Source organism: Salmo salar, chromosome 01, assembly GCF_965601325.2.
Source record: "Salmo salar chromosome 01, fSalSal1, whole genome shotgun sequence".
Taxonomy (NCBI): domain Eukaryota; kingdom Metazoa; phylum Chordata; class Actinopteri; order Salmoniformes; family Salmonidae; genus Salmo; species Salmo salar.
Window position 1 is genome coordinate 63,911,710 of NC_138291.1, and position 24,934 is coordinate 63,936,643.

Here is a 24,934-nt window from a genome sequence, read left to right on the forward strand (position 1 = left end):
GGATTCAGCAGGACACGGACCAGCCCAAAGTAAACAGAGGGGTGAGAGAGGCTTCAGCAGGACATGGATCAGCCTAAAGTAAACAGAGGGGTGAGAGAGGCTTCAGCAGGACATGGATCAGCCTAAAGTAAACAGAGGGGTGAGAGAGGATTCAGCAGGACACGGACCAGCCCAAAGTAAACAGAGGGGTGAGAGGCTTCCAGACGAGGCCTGCTGTAAATACTTGGACCAATCCATTCCACAGACCCGTTCCAGCAAGCAGAGAGAGACCAGTACACGACCAGCCAGCAGCCCCCTTCATCTAAATCTGCACATTGGACATGAGAATGAAATCCAACACCAGCAGAAAATTATACCTTTCCGTCAAAAAAAGACAGAGCAGAAAATTATGCTACCAGGCCGGGCGAGACCCGTATCTGAGGCCCAATGCGGGAGAGCCAGGTACCACAGGTACTCGGGTGAATCCGGTGGACATCTCAAGTCATCATTCACACCACTGACCGGCGACGGCACCCAATTTTTCATACACACACACGCACACACACACCTGACCCCATTAGCTGAACATTGGGTATCTACAAGGATATCCCCAATGCATTGTACCCTCTGCCTAATTTCTCTCTCTCCTCTTTGTCTTCTCTCTTCATCCCCATCTCCCTGTCCTCTTCCTTCTCCGTCTGTCCCTCCTTTACTTATCTTTCCCGTTCTTCTTTTCTCCCTCTCTGACTCATTTCCTCTCCCTGTCGCTCCTTCACCTTCTCTCTCTCCATCCCTGCATCTCTGATGCGGGAGTGGGAGGTTAGCACCCCGAGGGAAGGGTAAAACTGCATTAAGGGATGACAGCACTCTCTGTAAAGATGAATGGAGGCATCCACATTTTAATCCTAGTTTTAGGGGGAGAACGATATCAAGAGATTTCACTGGCACAGGATGAAGCATGTTTTGCTGATTTAAATGCTTATATAGATTATCAAAGGGGAAAAACGAGTTATTCCATGATCATAGCTGGAAGGTTCAACTGCATTTTAAATGCAGCTAATTTGGCCACAAATAGCCTATGGGTTAAGGGCAAAGCAAGTAATAGCCAGGGGTAGGGAGAGTAAGTTACCCTGCTTCCCACTCCCCTGCTGACAGGACAGCCCAGGGAAAGAGAGGATGGTGTGTGTGCTCGCGTGGGCGTGCGCGTCTGTCTATACTTCTATGCATGTGGTTTGCAATCTACTTATCTATACCTTACTCTCTGTCTCTCTAGACCTGCTGTCTCTATTTGACAGGCCTGGCCATGCTGGTCATCGTGTCCAGATCACATTTCATATAAATACTGTGCGTCCTTCATACCATGTCCACATATCACATGCCCTCTCCAATGGCACAGAAACACCAACACACACACACACACACACACACACACACACACACACACCCGTCCACCCGAGAGTACACACACACACACGTCCACCCGAGGGTCCCCCCCCACACACACACACACACACACACACACACACACACACACACACACACACACACACTTGTCCACCCGAGGGTACACACACGCACACAAACTACCTGACCACTAATGTACTGTATTGCACATATACCAACAGGACCAACGTGACCTACTTGTCAAACAGAAAGCAGAAAGATAGCCCCTTTCCCCCTCCCACCGCCACACCCAACTAGACCAACAGAGCATGAAACATACCCCAACCATACACAGCAGCATGGGGGCAGCCTTGACCTTATGAACCCCTTATGAAAGAACTGGACTTGTGTAAGGACTGACCTGAAGGGTAAAGGTTGAACTTGTGACCAAGTTCTATACTGTGTAGACCGAGAGGGGGTATATCTAGCTGTACAACCCCAATACACCCCCAAAGATGAACAACTTCTGCTGTCTGCCCTCCACATACATGGCAATGTAGACACACACACACACACACACACACACACACACACACACACACACACACACACACACACACACACACACACACACACACACACACACACACACCACACACACACACACACACACACACACACACACACACACAGCTCCTCCCACCTCCTCTGCATCCTTCTTCAACTACATTTTTCTATTACAGTTTTTTACAATCACTTTGGCACTAATTCCAGAACCTTGTGGTCATTTTTCAAAACTCTAGACACAAAACTCAAAACGGTCATCACTTGTAACACAGCTGTCCAATGTTCAAAACATTGCATTGTGCATTCATATCTTTAAAGAAACCTTGCACTTGCAGAATCATTGGTTCAAATAACTAATTTATAATTTAGATCACCCACACACAAGACACCGATAGTTTCACTGTGTAGTTGTTTGTACAATCATTAAATATTGTAGTACAAAATATGTGATACATGTTTCATTATGGTACTACACGTAAATACATCACTGTAAAAGGACTAGTAGAGAGAATACTACAGATACAGTGGAATCATTGAACAAAATCTGAAATGTATTGATGAAATACAATAAAATCACAACATAGGTTTTTTTTAATCAAAGCAAAAATAATTAGCTACAAAAAAAGAAAAAACAGTTAAAGGTGAACTGCAGTGTTCCTCACCTGGCTCACTGTAAAAACCAGAACAATAGATTGATTACTGAACTTCTATATTTCCATCAACCCTGTCTTGTGGATTTGGCCATAGGTTCTCATCTACATCACAATGGATGTTTTCATTAGCCAAACATCTTGGGAAGAATCTTCGGGCGAATCCAGGCATGACACTGGTCTGCCGTGATGTCATTGTATGCGTCATCCATGGCCTGGAAAAGGGTGGCTTGTTCGTGAGGGCGCCTATCATATACCTTCCACCTCCATGTGGAGAAAATATCCTCAATCGGGTTAAGGAAAGGAGAGTATGGGAGTAAGTACAGGGTGGTAAATTGTGGAGGGGTCTGAAACCATACTTGCACCATTTGAGTATGGTGGAACCTGACATTATCCCACACAATGACATAGGTCATGCCATCAGCTCTATAGACCTGATTTAGCTCATCAAGGACGGTTACAAGGAGAGCTGCGTTATATGATCCAATACGAGGTCTGCGTCCCACCACACCATCTTCCGACATGGTGATGTTGGCCCCACGTTGTCCAGGTACTTGGATGGTTGCCTGCTGGCCAATGAAATTCTGACCTCTCCTCCTTGTCTTGGCCAGGTTGAAGCCTGCCTCATCCAAAAAGAGGAATTTGTGATGGTTTTCATCAGCATCCAGCTCCATTATCCTCTAAAAATACATTTTGGAAAGAGAATTACTGATTACAATGATGTAGAATTTTGGGGGAATTTTTCACAACCGGAATCTTGAAACTGAACATACCTGAACATACTCAGTCCTCAGTTGCTTCACTATGTCTGCATTTCTTTCAAAAGGCACACAGTATAGCTGTTTTAGAGACACCTGGTGCCTTTTCAGCATGCGTGCAATAGTCGGCAAACTATTGGCTTCCACATTGTTGAACATGTCGTCATTGTCCAAAATGTGCTGCCGAATGTCTGTAAGGCGAATATCATTTCTGGCCTGAACCAAATTGACCACAGCCCACTCTTGTTGGTCAGTCAGAATTTAGCCTCTGCCTCCCCTATTTGGCCTAGTCTCAATTCTGTTGGGAAAATTACAGTAAGAACACATTTAGTCACATCACCTACTCTGTGGTACACATTGGCATGCAGTATACAGTCATTTGACAATTGAGAGTAGCCTAATGTTTAGTGCATGCTGAAGACTTACTGGTTCTCATTGCAGAAAGTTCTGATGATTGAAGCCACGGTTGATCTTCTGAGATTTGGTTGAATCATTGTAGCTGCCTCAGTCATTGTCATGCCATGATTTACGACGTGGTCTACAACTATTGCTCGGATTTCATTGGACACTCTTTGCCATTGCTGCCACTGTCTTGGTCCGTGGCCTTGTCCTCTACCACGTTCGCCCACACCTCTCAAACGAGGCCCACGACCACCTCTCAAAATGGGTGCTTGTCCTCTGACATTCCTTTGACCACCACGTCTTCCTCGTCTTCCTCCTCCCACTGCTTGACCTCTATTGTGACCTGGATCACCTGCCAGCTCCATGTTATCGCTATGTTGTTGCAGGTGGATACCACTCATTTCACTATATACTCGTGCCACTATGTAAAATCAATCATCAGTAACGAGTTGGCAGTATTGGAAAAGCAATTACAAGGGCCTGCATACGCACACTCACTGGCCACTCTATTAGGTACACCTGCTGTGTTAACACAAATAGCCTGCTCCTTTGAACAGCAAATCAATATGTAGAGTATATAGAGTAGAGAGCTTTAGTTGTTGTTCGACCAAACATTAGAACAGGCAAGATGTGTAACTTTGACAGTGGTATGACTGTTGGTGCCACACATGGTGGTTCCAGCATCTCAGAAACAGCTGCCCTCCTGGGATTTTTACGCACTATAGTCTCTAGAGTTTACAGAGAATGGTGCGATAAACAAAACGCATTCAGTGAGCGACAGTTCTGTGGGCGGAAACACCGTGTTAATGAGAGAGGTCAGAGGAGAATGTCCAGACTCATTCAAGCTGACAGAAAGGCCACAAATGCTCAAATAACAGCTGTTTAAAACAGTGGTGTGCAGAAGGGCATCTCTTAACGTACAACACCGTGAATAATTCAGGCTGTTGTGGAGGCAAAAGGGGGTCCTACCCAGCACTAGATAGGTGTACCTAATAAAGTGTGTATACAGTAATGTCAAATCTGAAAACATGGTCTGGAAAAGTGATAAAGAATGATGATGAAATATTACATCCATAGATAATGTAGTCCAATTGGTTCATGTTCCACGGTATTGGTGTCAATGGATCTCGTTATCCTGAAACTTTCATGATCTGAACATGGAATATTGTTAGTCAGTTTCCTTAATAAAACTATGCATTAAGAGTAATGCAACAGCTACTTATCATTTGGAGCAGTTGTATCAATTGATAGTTAGATCATTGTAATGAAATGAATAGACAGTCATCTCAGATGTAATGTGTGAATTGCATTTTGAAATGGTAATACTTTGATGTTAAGTTGTGTCATTTTGAACAGGTGATTTTAGTTCAATGAACAAATGATCTTAGCTTTATGTGTATTGTATCCAAGCAATTGGAAAAAGTGTTAGAGTTTTGAAAAACGTGCATTTTGATCATCGGATGTGAGTTTTGTGTCTGGAGTTTTGAAAAATGACATCCAGGTTCTGAAACTAGTGCCAAAGTAATTGTAAAAAACTGTATTACATTTTCAACACAACCCTGCAAAATTGCCCACAAACACACCAAACTCATTTCACTGGCGTTTCTCATTTGCTTTTTTCCCCTCCCTTGATAAGCCCTGGTCTCTTTAATTCTCTCTCTCTCTCTCTCTCTCTCTCTCTCTCTCTCTCTCTCTCTCTCTCTCTCTCTCTCTCTCTCTCTCTCTCTCTCTCTCTCCACCGGCTAAGGACACTCAGGTCAGCTTCATAGTCAGAAATTAGCTTTAATTTTCCTTTTTGGTGTTTTTGTTGTTTTTCTTTCCCCTACTCGGTTAAGGAGAGATGACAGAGGCCCCGGCTCCAAGGCCAGCTAACCAGTCTGAACTGGTTCTGGGCATAGAAGGGTGGTGGTAGGGTGGAGGAGAGCACAGAGGAGCAGTGCTGTTTTTCGCCTTTGGCCAAAACGGAACCTGGAAGAATTTGATCTATAGTCAGGTACAGTCAGGAAAAAGGAGGGAGGGAGAGAGAAAAAGAAGAGGCAGAAGGAGTATGAGAAAAGAAGAGAGTGAAAGGACTAGAAAGGGAGATAGAGGGAGGGCGGCCCCAGAACACAGTCTGTGACGCCCGTCTCATCAAACCGTTGGCTCTCTGCCAAGTTCATCTGTTAATGGACAACCACCATCAGGCATTACCCCCTTACCCCTCTCTCCCCCTCCCTAACCCCCCCCAGGCCACCTCTCCCCCTATAGCCCCATCCCTCTCTCGCTCTCTCTGTCTGGCCCTCTCCAGGCCTGTGGAAAGCGAGATGTACATTATTCCTGCCTTCCCCTTTTAGTAGGAGATAAACAGAGGTGTGTACGTGTGTGTGTGTGCGTGCGCACGTGTGTGCACATGTGTGCATGCGGAAGGGGGGGGGGGGGGGGGCTTTGGACACTCCTTGCCCAAAGCCCTTCTATCAGTCTGCCTGCTGTGCCTACCCAGGGGCCTGTAGAGGCCCCTTTCATTGCCTCACTGTAGGGGCAGAATTGGGGCTGCATGGGGGGGCTTCCATGGGGTCACACAACCACTCTCTCCCCCTTTGTGCCCCTTCGCTCTGCTCTACTTAACAAATATAGATTTGTGTTGTGGACATCTTACACTACGGCACAAGCGTCCCCTTCCATCTCTTCTAACCAGTCAACTTCGCCATGTAAGAGAGAGAGTTGTTAGTGCGAGCCCACCGCGTGTTGAGACAGATACCTTGGCAAAGAAAGGCCAGGAAAAATGAACAAAGAAAGAAAGGGGGTGGAGAGAAAAGAGGTGGAGGCAGGTTGAAGATGTATTTCAGTTTGTACAGACACTGCGTGAGAAAAGCGGCTTTCCTTTTCATGTCCTTTTTGTCAGGAAAACGTTCAAGGCATTACAGAGTCTTTTCACGCTTCAACATTCAGCCAGGTATTAAATATATCATGCTTTCGACATTGGGAGAATATGCTTGCGAGTGTCTGTTAAAGAAGGAAGAGTTGTATTGTTCCCTACGAAGCTCTAAGGCCTGGATATAGTGGAGATAGACACTATCTCTGGAAATGAGGATAGGCAGCAAATCTGAAGGGGTGTGGCAGGGACAAGATGGGTCGCCAAATATGAACTTCCCCTCTTTCCCCCCTCTCTCTCTGACTGTCTGTATCTACCGCAGTCTCTCTCCAAACTCTCTGCTGCCTCTCTCCCTTTTCTCTCTCACTCCTCTCTTTACTCTCTATCATTCTCACCCCCCTCTTCTCTTCTCTCTGCCCTCGACCAGACACCGCTGTCCCTCTGCTGTACTACCACCTCATTATCACGTTCTCTTAAACACACATACACACCACCCACACTCCTAAAACCCTTGTGACATTTCACTGTTTCTTTACCCATTTTGGAACGATAAATTATCAATTCGATTTCATCATATCTTACCGAGGCAATTACATCAAGAAAATGATAGCGAGCGTGGGATCAATTATGCATGCCTTTGGCCAAAGACCAGAGACAGGGAAGTGGAAGAGGGCAGATCCACTACCGCGCACACACACACACCAACACACACCTACACACAGACACACACACACACACACACACACTCACACACACACACACACACACACACACACACACACACACACACACACACACACACACACACACACACACACACACACACACACACACACACACACACACACACACACACAAAAGATGGTGGATCTCACAGATGTGCCCCATCAGTTCATCTTACTGCCTAAAAAGTTCATGCACTTAATAATTTATTTGTGTTTTGGATACGGTTTCCCAGATGAATATTAACAACTTTGAAGTGAGTGTGTGTGTGTGTGTGTGTGTGTGTGTGTGTGTGTGTGTGTGTGTGTGTGTGTGTGTGTGTGTGTGTGTGTGTGTGTGTGTGTGTGTGTGTGTGTGTGTGTGTGTGTGTGTGTGTGTGTGTGTGTGTGTGTGTGTGTGTTTGGGGCTAAAAGAGTCCTCAGGAAACAAGCCTTCTAGGTCCCCACCGGAGACAAGAACCCCCCCCCCCCCCCCCCCCCCCCCCCCCATACACAGACAGACACACACACACACCACTTCTACCCCTCCCTCTCTCCCTTCAATGTGTCCAATAGACCGCCGCTCACATTGTTCCTCATTTCCTCCCCGATTAAGAATTCTGTTTCATCACAATGTAGGTTTCACACAACTCCCTCCCAGCGCTTGTACACAAACTGGAAAGAAGGGACTGGGGGAAAACAAGGAAAAAAACAACAAGCAACTAAGGAACCAAAAGGGAAAAAGATGCCCCCTTGTGCTTTCTTGTTTGTTGTTCGTTGTTTGTTGTTTTCGTCTTTTTTCCTTTCTTTTGCTTCATTTTCTAGCCTCATTATTATCCGCAAATGTATTTATTTGATTGACTTGTCTCTTTCTTTCTTGTCCAAATCTCCCTCTCCCCTTTCTCTCCACTTTTTCAGCCACAGCTGCAGGTCCTTCCCCACTGGGGTGGGAAAGCAGCTATATTGGCATGCCTCTGTATGAGTGTGTCTGTGTGAGTGGGGCAAATCAAGAGTCTGTTTTTCAGCTTATCTTTTCATCTGGGCCATAGTCAGGGTCACACCAGATCTCACTGCTGAATGATGCAATTCATTTCCCTCTCTTCCCATTTTTACCGTGTTAACAGAGAAAGTAAGTAAGACAAATCACTCTCTTCAAAATGGCACCGCATTCAAATCAGAGCAAGGGGGAGGAGGGGGGGTTAACATCTGTTTCCTCAAGGAGAGAGGAAAGAGAATGAGGGAGGGTGAGAAGGGTAAAGTAAAAGAGAGAGAGAGAAAGAGAGAGAGAGAAAGCGAGAAAGGGAGAGAGAGACAGAGAGAGAGAAAGAGAGAGAGAGAAAGAGAGAAAGAGAGAAAGAGAAAGAGAGAAAGAGAAAGAGAGAGAGAGAGAGAGAGAGAGAGGGAGAGGGAGAGGGAGAGAGAAAGGAAGAAAGGTAGAGAGAGAGAAAAGAGAAAGGGAGAGAGAGAGAAGAGAGAGAAAGGGGGATAAAGAGAAAGGGGGAGAGACAGAGAGAGAAAGGGAGAGAGAGAGAGAAAGGGAGAGAGAGAGAGAGCGAAAGGGAGAGAGAGAGGGAGAGAGAGAGAAAGGGAGAGAGAGAGAGAAAGGGAGAGAGAGAGAGAGAGAGAGAGAGAGAGAGAGAGAGAGAGAGAGAGAGAGAGAGAGAGAGAGAGAGAGAAGGACCGAAAATGAAGGAGGGGGAGAGAAGTGTCAGGCTAGCACCACAAGGTCCCGAAACACACACTCAGTTTGGTAGCGGTTCTGTTTGTGTATGTGTGTGTGTGTGTGTGTGTGTGTGTGTGTGTGTGTGTGTGTGTGTGTGTGTGTGTGTGTGTGTGTGTGTGTGTGTGTGTGTGTGTGTGTGTGTGTGTGTGTGTGTGTGTGTGTGTGTGTGTGTGCTGTATGAAAGGCCCATGCGGTAATTAATGAGAGGCGAGTCATCATGTAAATTAAATATGTCCAATCTCCAAGTGAACTCTCAATCTTCACATGCAAAACGCCGCTTTCATTTACATCAGCAATTTAGGCCAAAAACCCCTGACAGAAAAACGCTACAACCATACAAGCTATTTCCTTACCCTCTAACACTCCCCCCACCAATTGTGCAAATGTACACTTCAGACACACACACGCACACACATAATGCACCTCCCCCTCACACATAAGGTCTGACAGGCCGTGCTGATGTGTTCAGAATGCACATGGTAATAGACCAATCAAAAATGCAAAACAATTGGCAATTACTGAGAGGACCTAACGGTCATTAGAATTTACAACTAGGTAATGAACTAAAGTCTGCCCACTTCATGCATATTCATAAAGCAATTTGGCCTTTGAAGATTAAAGAAGTGCTTAAAATTCAAATGAGGCTGAGCAAATTATCAGTAAGATTCAGTCAGGATGTAGGGGCTTTGCGTGTGTGTGTGTGTGTGTGTGTGTGTGTGTGTGTGTGTGTGTGTGTGTGTGTGTGTGTGTGTGTGTGTGTGTGTGTGTGTGTGTGTGTGTGTGTGTGTGTGTGTGTGTGTGTGTGTGTGTGTGTGCACGCGTGCATGCTTGTGTATGTGTGCGATTGTAGACACGCATATTTTCGTCTGAGTGAATTGTTTTGGGGGGGGGGGGGGGGCGGCATGAAATATGTAGTGGATGACAGACAAACACTGGAAGTATTATCATTTCTATAGACACACACAGTTTATGAGACTCCAATAAAGACACAGCACAAACTAGAGTGCAGTATACATTCATACTATAACAAACCAGTTTAAACCAAAAGGTGATATGAATAACCAGATAGTGATCCTAGCAACAATACACCAGCACAAGTTAAATGTGAAAGAGGCTTTGTTGTGTAACGGAGTGCAGAATCAGCTGGATATTCTCCTGTGTGTGTTTGGGGCTTTGTTCAGTTCTTAAAAATAGTGCCATTAAGCGATTGTCAGAGATAGGCCAGCAGTTATGACAGATGGTCTTGCCAGGGGTGATGGGTGAGAGGGCACTGCCCTCATGTTGACAGGAGAAGAAATGATCCTGGTGAGACTATACCTTGTCCTTCCTCTGTCTTGTTAACGATAGAAGCAGAACAGTCATCACACCACGGACATCTGACAGGAATGACGCTTGCGTGCTTGTGTGCGTGCGGGCGTATGTGTGTCCCCCTGCGGCACAATGCTGCTCTACTGTGGTAATGAAGCCAAATGACGAACATGAAACCCCAGTGAGGAGCCAGCCCCTCCACACAAGCACACACACACACACGGCCCGGTCAGTGCCAAATCTGCCCTGGCACAGTCTGCCAGGGGATGTCCTGCGGCTACACTGCCAACTCACACACCCTTTTATGTTCACCCATGCCCCAATGAGGCTCTCGCACACACAGACATCACACACACCACACACTGGTAGAGTACTACAGACCAGCATACACAGCTACAGTAATACACACATGTCCAGCTCACACACAGAGAGTGTATACACAAACTCATGCATATACAAATATACTGAATTGAGCCGGGCTCTTTTGCTTGGTCTGACTTTGTTTATAAAACAGCAGTGTGTAATCCACTGGGATATATAAATAAGCTTTTTAGCGTATAAACAGTTTTATGGACAAGCTTTAGACAACTTCTGACATCATTAGAGAGCTAGGCTAGGACCACACCATAATGGGCTGGACACACACACACACACACACACACACACACACACACACACACACACACACACACACACACACACACACACACACACACACACACACAAGCAGTGCTACAAAAAACAGTAGCTTCCTGTTGATGAATCAATATCTGATGAAAAAACAGCAAACGTAATCCATAAACAATATTCCACCCATAGCGTGTCAGAGTTGACAGCTGCCAAAATAAAAGCAACTGCTGATGACATAGGTCACAGTATGGATTATGTTAATGCTATCATATCAACCTGATCAGCCTGATCGTTTAGGCATCAATCCCTATCCCACTACTTGATGTCATTTATCTCAATCCAAACCAAACAGGGGGCAATGGTTTGCGTGTGCCAAATAGGGCAAAGGACAACTTCTAAATCAATGTGTGTGTCTAAACTGTGTCGTGAAATCAAAGAACAACACGCACATCATTGCCATGCCATCGAAATAAGGCGTGCAAAACAAGTAATTCAATCCAGGGTCCATTAACCTTTTGGTGTAATGGAAATGAAAAGACAGAAAGCGTTTTGATTCTGTCATGGTAAGTTCAGTGTGTATCTCCAGCCACAGTGTATAGATAGACATTGTCCTTGGCCGATCATCCCCTCTCTCAACGCTACAAAGAACTGCTCCATAATATCGTATGTGCAATAAATGACCTCCCACACAAATGCTAACAGACTGGCATAGGAAAGACAAGCAGAGAAATGCGCCTGCTAATTCAGCATGAGAGCATGTTTCCACACACCCTCCCAGCAAAACCAAAAGACTCTTTGATGATCCCTGGTGTCGTGACAGACAGTGGTGTATGAAGTGTTGGGGGATTTAGACAGAGATAGATGAGACGGCAACAATGGAGGGGTGATTCTGATGCTTTGTTCTCACACGCACAGAGCGTGGCGTTTTGGCACCAGAGACTGCAGCTGGCTCGTGTGCCAGGCGGCACCCAGACTGCAGAGACACACACGCATATTCACATATGATGCACACACATACATACACACACTCACTCACACCAACACACACTGTAATTGATTCAATATCAATTGCGCGCCCCCGATTTGCATTGGCTGTTAACACATAAGCATATATATATATATAGAGAGAGAGAGAGAGAGAGAGAGAGAGAGAGAGAGAGGAGAGAGAGAGAGAGAGAGAGAGAGAGAGAGAGAGAGAGAGAGAGAGAGAGAGAGATGAAAGCGGGCGAAGTAGGAGAAGCAAAAGATAGAACAAGGGAGAAAAAGGGTCAAATGCAATAAAAAAGGGAAACAGACAGGAAAAAAATGTCATGAGAGAGACTCTGAAATCTGAGGCCCTGGGTCTGAACCCAGCCTTGTGCAACTGGGTCCTGGACTTCCTGACGGGCCGCCCCCAAGTGGTGAAGGTAGGAAACAACACCTCCACTTTGCAGATCCTTAACACAGGGGCCCCACAAGGGTGCATGCTCAACCCCCTCCTGTACTCCCTGTTCACCATGTCTGCGTGGCCACACTCGCCTCCAACTCATTCATCAAGTTTGCAGACGACACAATAGTAGTAGGCCTGATTACCAACAATGACATGACAGCCTACAGGGAGGTGAGGGCCCTGGGAGAGTGGTGCCAGGAAAATAACCTCTCACTCAACGTCAACAAAACAAAGGAGATGATCGTGGATTTCAGGAAACAGCAGAGGGAGCACGCGCCTATCCACATCGACGGGACCACATTGGAAAAGGTGGAAAGCTTCAGGTTCCTTGGTGTACAAATCACTGACGATCTGAAATGGTCCACCCACACAGACAGTGTGGTGAAGAAGGCGCAACAGTGCCTCTTCAATGTCAGGAGACTGAACAAAGTTGTCTTGGCCCCAAAAACACTCACAAACTTTTACAGATGTACAATTGACTACATCCTGTTGGGCTGTATGATCTTCAAGGACATCAACTACCCGAGCCACTGCCTGTTCACCCCGCTATCATCCAGAAGGCAATGTCAGCCCAGGTGCATCAAAGCTGGGACCGAGAGACTGAAAAACAGTTTCTGTCTCCAGGCCATCAGACTGTTAAATAGCCATCACTAGCTGGTTTCTACCCGGTAACGCAACCCTGCACTTTAGAGGCTGCTGCACTATATTCATTGGCATGGAATCACTGGCCACTTTAATAATTGAACACTATTCACTTTAATAATGTTTAAATCATGTTTACATACTGCTTTACTCATCTCATATGTATATACTGTATTCTATTCTACTGTATTTTGTCAATGCCACTCTCAATCTGATATTTATATATTTCTTCATCCCATTCTTAAAATGTTTGATTTGTGTGTATTGTTGTGTATTGTTACATATTACTGCACTTTTGAAGCTAGTAACACAAGCACTTCGCTACACCCACAATAACATCTGCTGAATATGTGAACGTGACCAATAACATTTGATTTAATTTGATTTTGATGCTACGGCTAAGCTAAAGCTTGGCTAGCACGGCTACCCATTCACAGCCCACCTCAATGCACATAAGTGGTTTTTTAATGATGAGCTTGAAGGGTACTATGGTGCTGATGGCTGAGCTATAGTCAATGAACAGCATTCTTGAATAGGTATTCTTCTTGTCCAGATGGGACAGTGTGCAGTGCGATGGTGATTGCATCGTCTGTGGATCTATTGGGGCGGTAAGCAAATGGAAGTGGGTTTAGGGTGTCAGATAAGGTAGAGGTGATATGATCCTTAACTAGCCTCTCAAAGCACTTAGTGCAATGGTTCAGTTACCTTTGCTTTCTTGGGTACAGGAACAATGATGGACATCTTGAAGCAAATGGGGACAGCAGACTAGGATAGGGAGAGATTGAATATGTCCGTAAACACACCAGCCAGCTGGTCTGCGCATGCTCTGAAGATGCGGCTAGGGATGCCGTCTGGGCCGGCAGCCTTGCGAGTGTTAACACGTTTAAATATCTTACTCACGTCGGGCCACAGAGAAAGTGAGCCCACAGTCCTTGGTAGCGGGGCCGCGTCGGTGGCTCTGTGTTATCCTCAAAGCGGGCGAAGAAGGTGTTTAGCTTGCCCGGACATGGCCGCTTTTCCCTTTTGTAGTCCGTCATTGTCTGTAGACCCTGCCACATACGTCTCGTGTCTGAGCCGTTGAATTGCGACTTACGTATGTAATAACTACACTGTTTTTATTCAACCATATTCCCAGTCACCTTGCCATGGTTAAATGCTTCGCACTTTCAGTTTTGCGCGAATGCTGCCATCTATCCACGGTTTCTGGTCAACAACACAATAATATGCAGAGAATTTTAAAACCAGGCCGTATAGTGGACGCAGGAATATATAGAGCCAGAGAAAGCCACGGGGACAGTGTTGGCTTTGTAATACCAGGGTTCATGGGCTTTGTATATCATATTGTGATGAAGAATGATTTATTTCAGTGTTGCACAATCATTCATGCTTTATTACCATGATATTATACATGGCACAATCAGTGTCAGTGCTGTGTTAGTATACACAGAACACACAGAAACAGCACAATTGATTAAAACGTCAGTTTGAGGATGAGATGGCATTCAGGAATTTTTAATCCCATTTTTAATCCCAGTTTAGGATTAATAGACTAAAGAGAGTCAAAGATCTCAACCTAGTGTGGTCATATTAAAAATGGCCTTAGTGTGCCACACACACATCATGCCGAGGCGCAAAGCTTATCGAGGACAACAATCCACATGGAACACACACTCCTCGACAGGTACCGCCGTTTCAAACAGAGCTGTTTGATAAGTAACTAAGGGTATTCCACCACAAGAGCAATGCTCCATATTTTCTTAATAAGGTACATACCAATAACAAACTTCCAACTACCACGCCTACCAACGCAATAATAAACAGTCATGCATGTTAATGTCCGAGCAACAGCGCAAAAACAACCAACAAAGAACAACCAAAATGACTATTGAAAATTTGAATAGCAATTGATTAATATAATAATAGTAACAATAAAAAAAATTGTAACCAAAAAAAAAAGAAATCGTTCCACCAAATGTTTCTGAATCATAACATCCGCGCGTAACGCCACTGACACAACCAGACGTGTCTCGCCTGTTACATTGTGATGTAAATAAGTCTAATAACCCAGTTTAACTGCTGACTGAGACCGTGTGTGTGCATCCGTGTGTGTGTGCGTGTGTGTGTCATAGTCAGCGTGCCTAAATTTGTGCTGAAATTGCAGCGACATCTTTAAAAACAAAAGGGCTAAGCTGACACGCACACACGTAACCACAAACACACACACGAGTCGAGACACAACCCTGGTTAGAATTGCCGATCCATTAAGACTGAACTGAAGCTTGTAAAGACAATGAGCTAGCGAACCAGGTAAAACTGACACACAGCACACACACACAGCACACACATCACACACAGTAAGGTTCACCTTACACAACATTTCTCCCACCAACTTAAAACAGAAACAGGCCTTTCTGGAGTCTATACCAAAAATCAAGCAGCCAATCACAGATCCAAAATGAAAGGATCAAAGGTCAGATCTAAATTATTGTTGATGAGGATGATCTGGGCCAGATCCATTTCCTGAAACTAGGATCTCTAGAGGCAATCAGAGAGTAGCCAGATGGCAAGAGGTGGCTTAAAAGAGAAAAACAGTCACTACCCTGCATTTCTATACAACGGCATTTACTAGAATACACACACACACATATGAGAAAAAAAACAAATCACTCTCCCTCTGCAAGGCAAAATAACCGAATGTACACTTCGCTTCCCTCTCTGTTATACTGCACAGATACGGAGAGAGTGAAAAAGAAAGAAAGAGGGAGGGAGAGAGAAAGAGCGAGAGACAGAGAGACAGAGAGAGAGACAGAGAGACAGAGAGAGACAGAGAGAGAGAGCGAGAGAGGTGGAAAAGAAATGGTAGAGAGAATAAGAGAGAGTTAGAGAGATGAGAAGGGAAAAATAGAGTAATAGGGTAGAGAGGACTACGAGAGAGTGAGAGTAAGCATGTCTCTGTTTACCAGTGTAAGATGTGGTAAGGAAGAGACCACTGTGAGAGAGCCACAGCAGCATTTCTCACAGAGACACGGACACACACCATGCATGCAAGAGGGCACACATACTGCACATTCTCCAGCCACAACAGGACACATAGCCACACACAACACAAAAGAGCACATACACGGACACACACACAAACGGAAGCATATACACACACACACATGGAGTGAAACACACCGTAAAACTGTAGCCTACATGAGGAAACTGGGAACACACACCCTGAAAAGGCATGAAGACATATCCTTAAAGAAACCGTGGACACACACACACACAGAAAGAGAGAGAGAGAGAAAAACACACACATCACAGCATCTGTGTATGCCCTCCTACAGGTATATACACACTGCACAACTGTGTAATTACACAAATAAACTCTTTAAGCACACACACACTGACCGATGCCCCAAACCTTTGTTTCCCTGCACGGTGGGTGGGTTGAGTCCACTGCAGTACCAGCCAGTGCACCCACCCTGTGCCCCGCTTTTTTAGGCCATCGCAAAATGGCCACTAAGTCAAGGTTACCAGTGTCACTTAGCCATTGGGCTGTATTTGATTACTGTGGAAAACCAACCTTCCCCCTATCCTCTCTCTGTCAACTCAATGGATCTGAGGACAACTGCAGTGCCAAGTTAACCGTTTCCCCTCTGCAGGCTGACACACACACAAACATGCACATACATGTACACGCACAGAGCTAGAGATCAGCAGCACTGTCATATCTATGTGTCTCTAATTAAGAACACCAGCCAGTGAGAACCAGGCGATCTGAGACACGGATGAGCTAACGATCCATAAATCAAATCATAAGATGATTCCTATTCTCTTGTGGCTTCCCTGTGACATTTTACAGTTGTGGTTAGCCAGAATAGACCCCGCCCCTAGCCTATCAGTTCTGGCCAATCAGATGTATCACTTAAATGAGGCCCGACAGCTGACCCAATCACAGCAGTGCTTTTCTCCCTGGGTCTCTTAGGACCACAAATCCTACAGGGAAAGGGAACATGTGTGCCCAATATGTGACCTCTGCTGTACCCGGTCTACGCCCACACGCACTACACTGCACGACACATTCTGAAGTGCACGACACATTCTGAAGTGCATCAACGCTTTAATACAATCCCCCCCCCAAACCCTCAACATAAACACACCCACAAGGGACATACACATTCCCATGTCACTGCATATAATTGCCCATTGTGACACTTCAAAACTTAAACGCACCCCCATGGACGCCTACCTTTACGGTGCACACACGCTTACCCGCGTTCACCCACGCCAATAAATATACTGCATTTGAATTTGAAACACAACTCCTATTGTTTGGTTAAAGACAACTTGGTGTGGGGAATGGTAGTTACCAGGGATGTGTTCCTGCTTGGGGCAGATCCCTCTGGGCAACAAGAGGCGGTCGTCATCGCCCCCCGGTGTGGCTTGGACGCCCACCTCCACAGGGCGCCTGCGGAGAGAGGCCGGGAAGGGCGAGGGGGTGAGTGCCAGGCCAGGCGTAGGCGACGGGGGCTTGTCCAGGCCCCTGGCCAGACAGGGGGGTCCGTGGCATCTCTTCCTCTTGTGCTCGATGAAGAGCAGGATGTCCCCCAGGGGGAAGGTGGCCTGGCACTGCCCACAGGTCAACAGATCCTGCTCTGTCGCCACGGCAATCCGTAGTGTGCCCGTGCCATTCTCCGAACGGTCTGAGCGTTCCGAGCAGCGTTCCGACGAGAGCTCCTCCGAGGCGACGGCAGACAGGGGCTCGGCTGTAACCCGGGAACGAGTGAGAGACAGAGGGAGGGAGGGAGGGAGGGAGGGAGGGAGGGAGGGAGGGAGGGAGGGAGGGAGGGAGGGTCGGAGGGAGGGGGAGAGAGAGAGAGAGAGAGAGAGAGAGAGAGAGAGAGAGAAACAGACAAGAAATCAGAGGTGGTGTGTTCAATTGAGCAGTATCAATAACAGTGCAAAACAATGGTCACATGCTTTGGGTTTTTCTCTCTCACCATTCTGCCTAGACTAGTAGTAGTCGTCAGACTACACCCCCAGTAGTAGTATTAGCAGTAGAATTCATGTCTGGGTGGTGTTGCAGAGCAAGAATGGTGACTAACTCTCTGTGAGACTGGCATTAGACAGACAGCTCCACTTAACACTTATAAGTCTTTCAACTTCACACTCTCACCACTCCTACATCCATTGAAATGAATGCAACAACAACTGAGAAAGGCGTGTAATTAAAGCTGGGAGTTATAATGGATAAGAAATGTTCTTTGCGATTGTAGAAACAGAGCTGTGAGAAATGAAGCCATAGTCTGATGGATAATAAATGGGATAATTTAAGGACTGTTTTATAGATTGGTAGAAATCAAAAGCTCAGTAGGACAGAGACAGTTGGGTAACTCAACATACTCAAGGGGAAAATGAAAAAGTTATTCTGATATATTTTTCTAAAATGTGTTTTTCATATTCAAAAGAGTTGGCTATTCTTGGGTGGTGAAGACTAATAGTTCATAGGACATAGCTTGCTTCTTTCAATTCATTACGTGGAAAATTACAAATGTGTCCGACATATGTGCAGAAAAGACAAGCAGCCTCAGTGTGTCGAAATAATTAAAAAAAAAACTATCCTGGACTCTTTACATGTGTGTGACTTACAGTTTCTAGATAACCACTTTTACAGACGGAAATCGGCCAAAAGGAACCTTTCAAGTACATTCCTCGCCATGGAACCCGGGGTTAACGCTTGACTCGTTTTAAAGTTGATTTTGTCACACGGGGAGTGTCAGTCTTGTACACGGACGTCGAGCTGTGTGAATGAGATGTTTTACCACAGAGGGAGGTTAAACAGGAGTCTCAGTAGCCTACTATTGAGCGGCTCATGGTGTTTGAAATCTTTCGCTCTAAGGTGAGAGTAGCTCTCCTTTAGCTTCTTAATGGGTAAGCATCTTGACCTTCTTTACTAAGCTGCCAATTTCACATTTTAATTAACCTAAAACCACTGAGAATCAAAAAATAGATTTTAATTTGTAGTGGCTGATGATTGGTAGGAATGTTTGATAAAAGAGATAGCATCCTGTGAACTGAGGTTAAATGTATTTCTGCCCAACCTAGAGACAGATAGAGAATAGATAGAGGGAAATAGTGTGTGAAAGAGAGAGACCGAAAGAGAGAGAGAAAGAGAGAGAGAGAAAGAGAGAGCGAGAGAGAGCGAGAGAGAGAGAGAGAGAGGGAGGAATGTGGAGTAGCTCCCAGCGCGCGAGAGGAAATATGATTTGAACGAGCAATCCTACATGACATCTGCGAGCGATCTGGGACATAGAGATAACATGTGATAAATTCTGGCGGCCGGTTACTACCTTTAATTTAACGTCAGGTCAACCACCAGAACGGCCAGGGTTATACAACAACGCTGGGCATTAAATTCACTGGATAAAATCTAATGAAAGCAGACTAAGCCCTCACCTTAAACTTGAACTGAGAGTAGATTTTAGAGTTGCATAATGCATTGTTGTATTTTCATAAAAGAAATAGATAAACAACAAATGTAATCTCAAAGTGTAACACCTATTTTCATGATGATATCATTTGATTGCATATTTGTTTTTGTTTTGATGAGCATTTGCACGTACTTAGCACCATATCTAGCCACTACATTGAACTGCTTTTAATGAAATTGAAAGAGAAGAGAAACAGAGCCTGGACATATATATTTGAACATTTACACATTATGCATAATAGCACTTCCACACTACATTTCCCCCTCCTAAACTAAATGTGATGCTATCAATATCAGATTAGCAAAAATGTAGGCTGCACCAGAGCAGCAACACTGAGCTAAATGATATTGTATTCCTATTAAATGTGTGGGATAAACATGATTCGTCACTAATTCAATGTTGCGTGGCAAATCAATAAACAGAAGATGAAAACTGTTGTGGAACAATTGTTTTCTAACAGGCTATATAAAAATGAATTCATTAATGCATTTGAAGCGAATTTCATTCTGCATGATATTAAAACAACGGTGGTTGTGATGTTTGACGCACAGCCCCATAAGAATAAAAGGTGGTAAACATAAGTAGCATATCTCTTCTCCTAGGTGTTTGATTAGTTTACCATTAACACTAATGATCGCCTTTCTTATATGAAGGAAATATGGACAAATATATAATTTGGGTATAGGCCTTTTCGTCCTATTACTAAATATTTGCTCAAAAAGCAAAAATTCTAACCTTCATTTAGATCCATCATATAAGTCGGCCTACCTTTTATATGAACACGTTTTTATATTCATTTCACCTTAAATACATACATTTTCATTGTAAAATAGGATATCCTCTACCATTTCCAATGGAATAAAAATAGGTCTGAATCTATAGAGATTTTTGCCTTTAGATTTAACAAGATAAAGGCCTGCAGAATGTTGACATTTGTAATGATATTTGTTTAACTTCTATACCCCTGTAGAAAAAAACGGTGGATTCGAAACTGGAGAGTAAATAGGACACGGAGGAGAACGCGCCGTATACCTTATATGTTTCCCTGTATTCTAAACATATCATCAAATATGTAGATTGAGATGGCGGTGAAATTGATCAGGTTCAAGTTCACATCCAGTTTCTGATCGTCGTCTGCCTCCTAGCGACGAAATTCCGACAGGAACAAAAGTCTGGCGATGCAGCTGGTCTGTATGCCCCCTGGCTGCATTGAGCCCCAGATATATGGCTATGTGGCCACTCGACTAAATGCGAAAACCTAATAATGCCGCACGATACAATACAATGTTACAACAACGTGGATCTGTGTAGCGCATGTTATCGCATATAACACCATTCGAGCGCTACTGAAGGAAGGGTTGCAAGACGTATACACCGTGTAGCAACACGGGCTGGCTACCTTGGTCATTTTTCTAGTTACAAACGCGTATAGCTGCCTGCTGCTTGTAAACACTGTAAACATGGTGGTAATGTTTCCAAACGAAATCAACGAACAAAGGCTCCATATCAAAATACATGTGCGCGTAATGGAGTTTTCCATAACAGTAGTTCAACTTAAAAAAAGTATCATTATTAAACATGTCCGTTACATTGTTATTACCTTCTAAATGACATGACAGTGTTATTCTTGTATTCTCTTACCTTCGGGTAATGAACTGCATGATAAACTAAAACAAATGGCTCCAAATATGGGTTTGTAAAAAGTAGGAAGAAAAACATAAAATATAAAAAGCGTGGCTCCTGTTGCTCTTTACAAAAGCACCCAATTTTACTAGGCTACTTGAGAAGCATAGCCTATAATTCCTGCCACTATACCAGAACACCTTACAGAATCAATGTAGGCTAAACACTACAATCCATTTGATAAGGATATTTGGACAAGCAGGGTACAAATAGGCCGTTATTGACATCTATATCGACTCTGTTGGCAGATGAGCTACACGCGCATGCACGCGGTGCCTGTAAACAGCCGGACACGAGATTTTTCCCAATCAAAATCCACTTCTAGTTTTTTGAAAACCTTCCAAAAATAGCACGAGAGGGGGGAAACCTGCCACGATCCAAGACAGGCACCGATACCGGAAATTCCGTGCGATATTCTACATAACTCCGCGTAAAGAATAGGCTAAACTCATAGGCTCCGCGTACCTTAACGTAGCCTATGCACTTTAGTAGCTGAGGCAACCGGAGCACTAAAGCCAGTGCAGTGCGTATGAATGTAATTCCATTCTCGCTGCAAACTTCTCCGATTTTTCTCAGGGATGAAAGCTGGATCAAACTTTTCTCTTTCAGCTTTGGGTAGGATATGCTTTGCGCGCATAGGTATTTTACCCAGGTAGATTATCGGCAGGCTTTCACGGTGAAGTCCACTTGACTGCGGGTCCGTGCTGTCCAGTGTCCAAAGTGCCCATGAGAATCACGCTCCTGGTAACCCATTTTCCGTTTTTCTGAATGGAACCAGTATTGGGCTGGGTAGAAAAGGAGTGTGGTAAAAGTAGAAATGACAATGTAGGTGTACTTACGCGAAAAATCCCTTTTGCTTAAGTGCTGGGGTTTGCCTTGCTTGCGGCGAGACATGGTGGCTGGTGGCGGCGTTCAGCTCGGTTCACATCGGGAGAGCCGGGTTAGAAGGGAGACTCCAGAGAAAATATCTTCATCAATGCCTTTGATATCCAAAATAAATTAGAAATAATACAACGATGGCGCAGGGAAGATGTATAGTGGGATCGCCGTCATGGCTTTTTTGAAAATAGAGCAAGAGAGAGATGGAAAATGGCAAAAGCCCCCCTGAGCTGCAAGTTCAAGTGCGGACGTGACGTTTCTGCGAACTTGAACGTCAGGAGATGGATGGACACAGACATACAAAACATGGGCAGGGCGAAGCGGCAAAGTGGGAGGAGGGAAGGGAAATAACAAAACCAATGGACACTCATTAGGGGCTGGACATGAAAAATAGACCCGGAGAAGCCAATGGACAGAAAGATCAGGGGGCCGGACAAGCGGCATTTGGGGGAGGTAGTGTGTGATCGCAAGGGAGAGAGAGAGGGATGTCTAATGAAAGCAATGTGCACTGTGTGTGGGGGGGGGGGGGGGGGGGGAACAGCAAGAAAAGCCAATGGACAGGAGCTCGGAGGGGGCCGGACATATGCTGCATGCGGGGAGGGAAAGAGAAAAAGAGAGCGAGAGCGAGAGAAACACAGAGAGACGTTTAACAGATGAAGTCGCAGTGGTGGACATTGTGGAGCCATCAAATCAAATCAAATTGTATTGGTCACATACACATATTTAGCAGATGTTATTGCGGGTGTAGCGAAATGCTTGTGTTCCTAGCCCCAACAGTGCAGTAGTATCTAACAGTGCAGTAGTATATAAAACAATTCACAACAATACACACGAATCTAAAATTAAAATAATGGAATTAAGAAATATATAAATATAAGATCGGAGTAGCATTGACTAAAATACAGTAGCATGGAATAAAGTACATCCATATGAGATGAGTAAAGCAGTATGTAAACATTAGCCATGTGGTAAAAAGAGAAACATTGTGTGTGTGTGTGTGTGTGTGTGTGTGTGTGTGTGTGTGTGTGTGTGTGTAGAATAGGTAAAAAAGGAGAAAGGGCAAAGCGCCATTGAAAGGAACGAAACGGAGCGCGTAAATATCGGGTTGCATGAACAGGACAGACAGGTTCTGGAAAGAGGGCACAGGGGTTGAACCTTAAGCGCGCGCGCAGGTATAGAGAACCATCCCGGGACCAAAAATCTTTTAACTCGTGGAAACAAGAGAGGTGTCCAATCCGTGCTATACCGATGTTTGAATACAGAGTTGGGTTTGGGGTTCAGTGGGCAAGGTTAGCGGGCACTATAGTGTACAACTTCGAGACTATATGCTTTCAGTGCAATCCAAACTCCTTGACGAACAGAACGTGGGAGTATGCCCATAAGCGCCTTTGTAGGCTAATAAGTTTCAGATGTGTTTCAGGTTGGATCGGTGGTTGGGGGAGGGGTGTAAATACTCACATAATGGGGGTTTGGTAATATAAAACGAGCTAAACACCGCCCGTGCAGACTAAATAACGACACCGTAAGAAGACATCATGCAAATAAAAAATGCAATGACAAGATGGGGCTGTGCGCGGGGAGGGTGGAGGAAAGGAGAGAAACAGACTATAGCGAGCTATAGCTGAAGTGTGACTAGACAGCGACTGAAGCATAAGCACAGGAGTGAAGAACCGCGCGCCAGGCAAGTGCTGCACACACGGACTTGGGACACAGAGCACAATAGGACGGAGAGAAAGACAAATATAAAGAGAGCGAGAGAGAGACACGACCCGGAGTGGTGGAGGTGCTACGTTCAACGTCGACGAAAAAAATGTATAACCAGTGAGTGAAATATTTTACAGGTTGCGACTAGTTGTTCGTTGCGCGCGGACGAGGCTTGGTGCCTGGTGTGCTGTGGTGCATATGGAAGGACTGAAGGCTATGCTTACAGGCTGTGTAATGACGGGGCGTCAAAGTTCAGGCGCTGATAAAATAGGTTACAGACGTTGCCTAATTCCGTTGAACGACAGCATGGACGCTGCAGATACAAATCCTATGTTCAATTGTTATATAGCCTTTGGCAATAACAATATTACAGCACATTAGAGTTGTATCTTATACAGACCCAAGGCTGCTTGGTCGAATTGTCTTTTTCGCGTACACGCAAGGAATACAAAAACCGTCTATCACCATCAGAATGGTGGACCCTTCACACATTTATTTCACTTTCTCAAAAGTTTTTACGCAAGCAATAAGGACTTAGAAACATTCAATACAGTTATTTGTAAATTCTCCACTTTTCTGATATGTACATAATTGACCAGTGATCATTCCAGATGTTCCCTATATAGTGCTGAGAGCGCGGAAGAGATGAGAGGAATTATCAGTGACTGTTTCAAAACAATCTCACTTTTCCACGGTCCCCAATTTAAAGATTCTCCACTGATAACTTTAAATGCAGTTCTCATCGTCTGTTTGGAGACCTTTTCGTCCAATTACGCACAATGCAGCCTCTTTGAGACTTGTTCTGGAACGGCCATTAGGCTATAGTAATTGAAAGTAAATATCCAAAAAGGAACAGCTATAAATTGAGAATTGTTTAATGTCTAAATAACCGTTTTAAACAGTTGGATACTTAATGCCATAGTTTGCCATTTAAACTAATCCAATCTTGGCCATTTATCCTAAGGGGTTTAAAAAATGAAGATATTTTTTATTCTGTGAATTTATGGCTGATATTTAGCCAGTTTCAATTGTCTCAGTCTTGCATACAGCGGAACATGATTGCCTGATCCAAAAGGTGGGCTAATCACAATGTACCATTGACCTAAATCAAGTGAATGTGTTGCTTGTGTCCCCACACTGGCGTATATAGGACTTAATACTGTTGG

General features: G+C 44.7%; 1 protein-coding gene across 1 annotated transcript in view; it reads right to left on the bottom strand.

Annotated features, from left to right (window-relative positions):
- Nucleotides 1-22,313, bottom strand: part of LOC106607083 (BCL11 transcription factor A-like) — a 49,660-nt gene extending 27,347 nt beyond the window's left edge. The window contains exons 1-2 of the mRNA XM_014203678.3: nt 22,025-22,313; nt 17,382-17,777 (exon numbers count right to left, since the gene is read on the bottom strand). Coding sequence (XP_014059153.1) covers nt 17,382-17,777; nt 22,025-22,079 — 451 coding nt within the window. The 5' untranslated portion in view covers nt 22,080-22,313. The remainder of the gene's footprint in view (nt 1-17,381; nt 17,778-22,024) is intronic.
- Between the last annotated feature and the right edge of the window lie 2,621 nt (nt 22,314-24,934).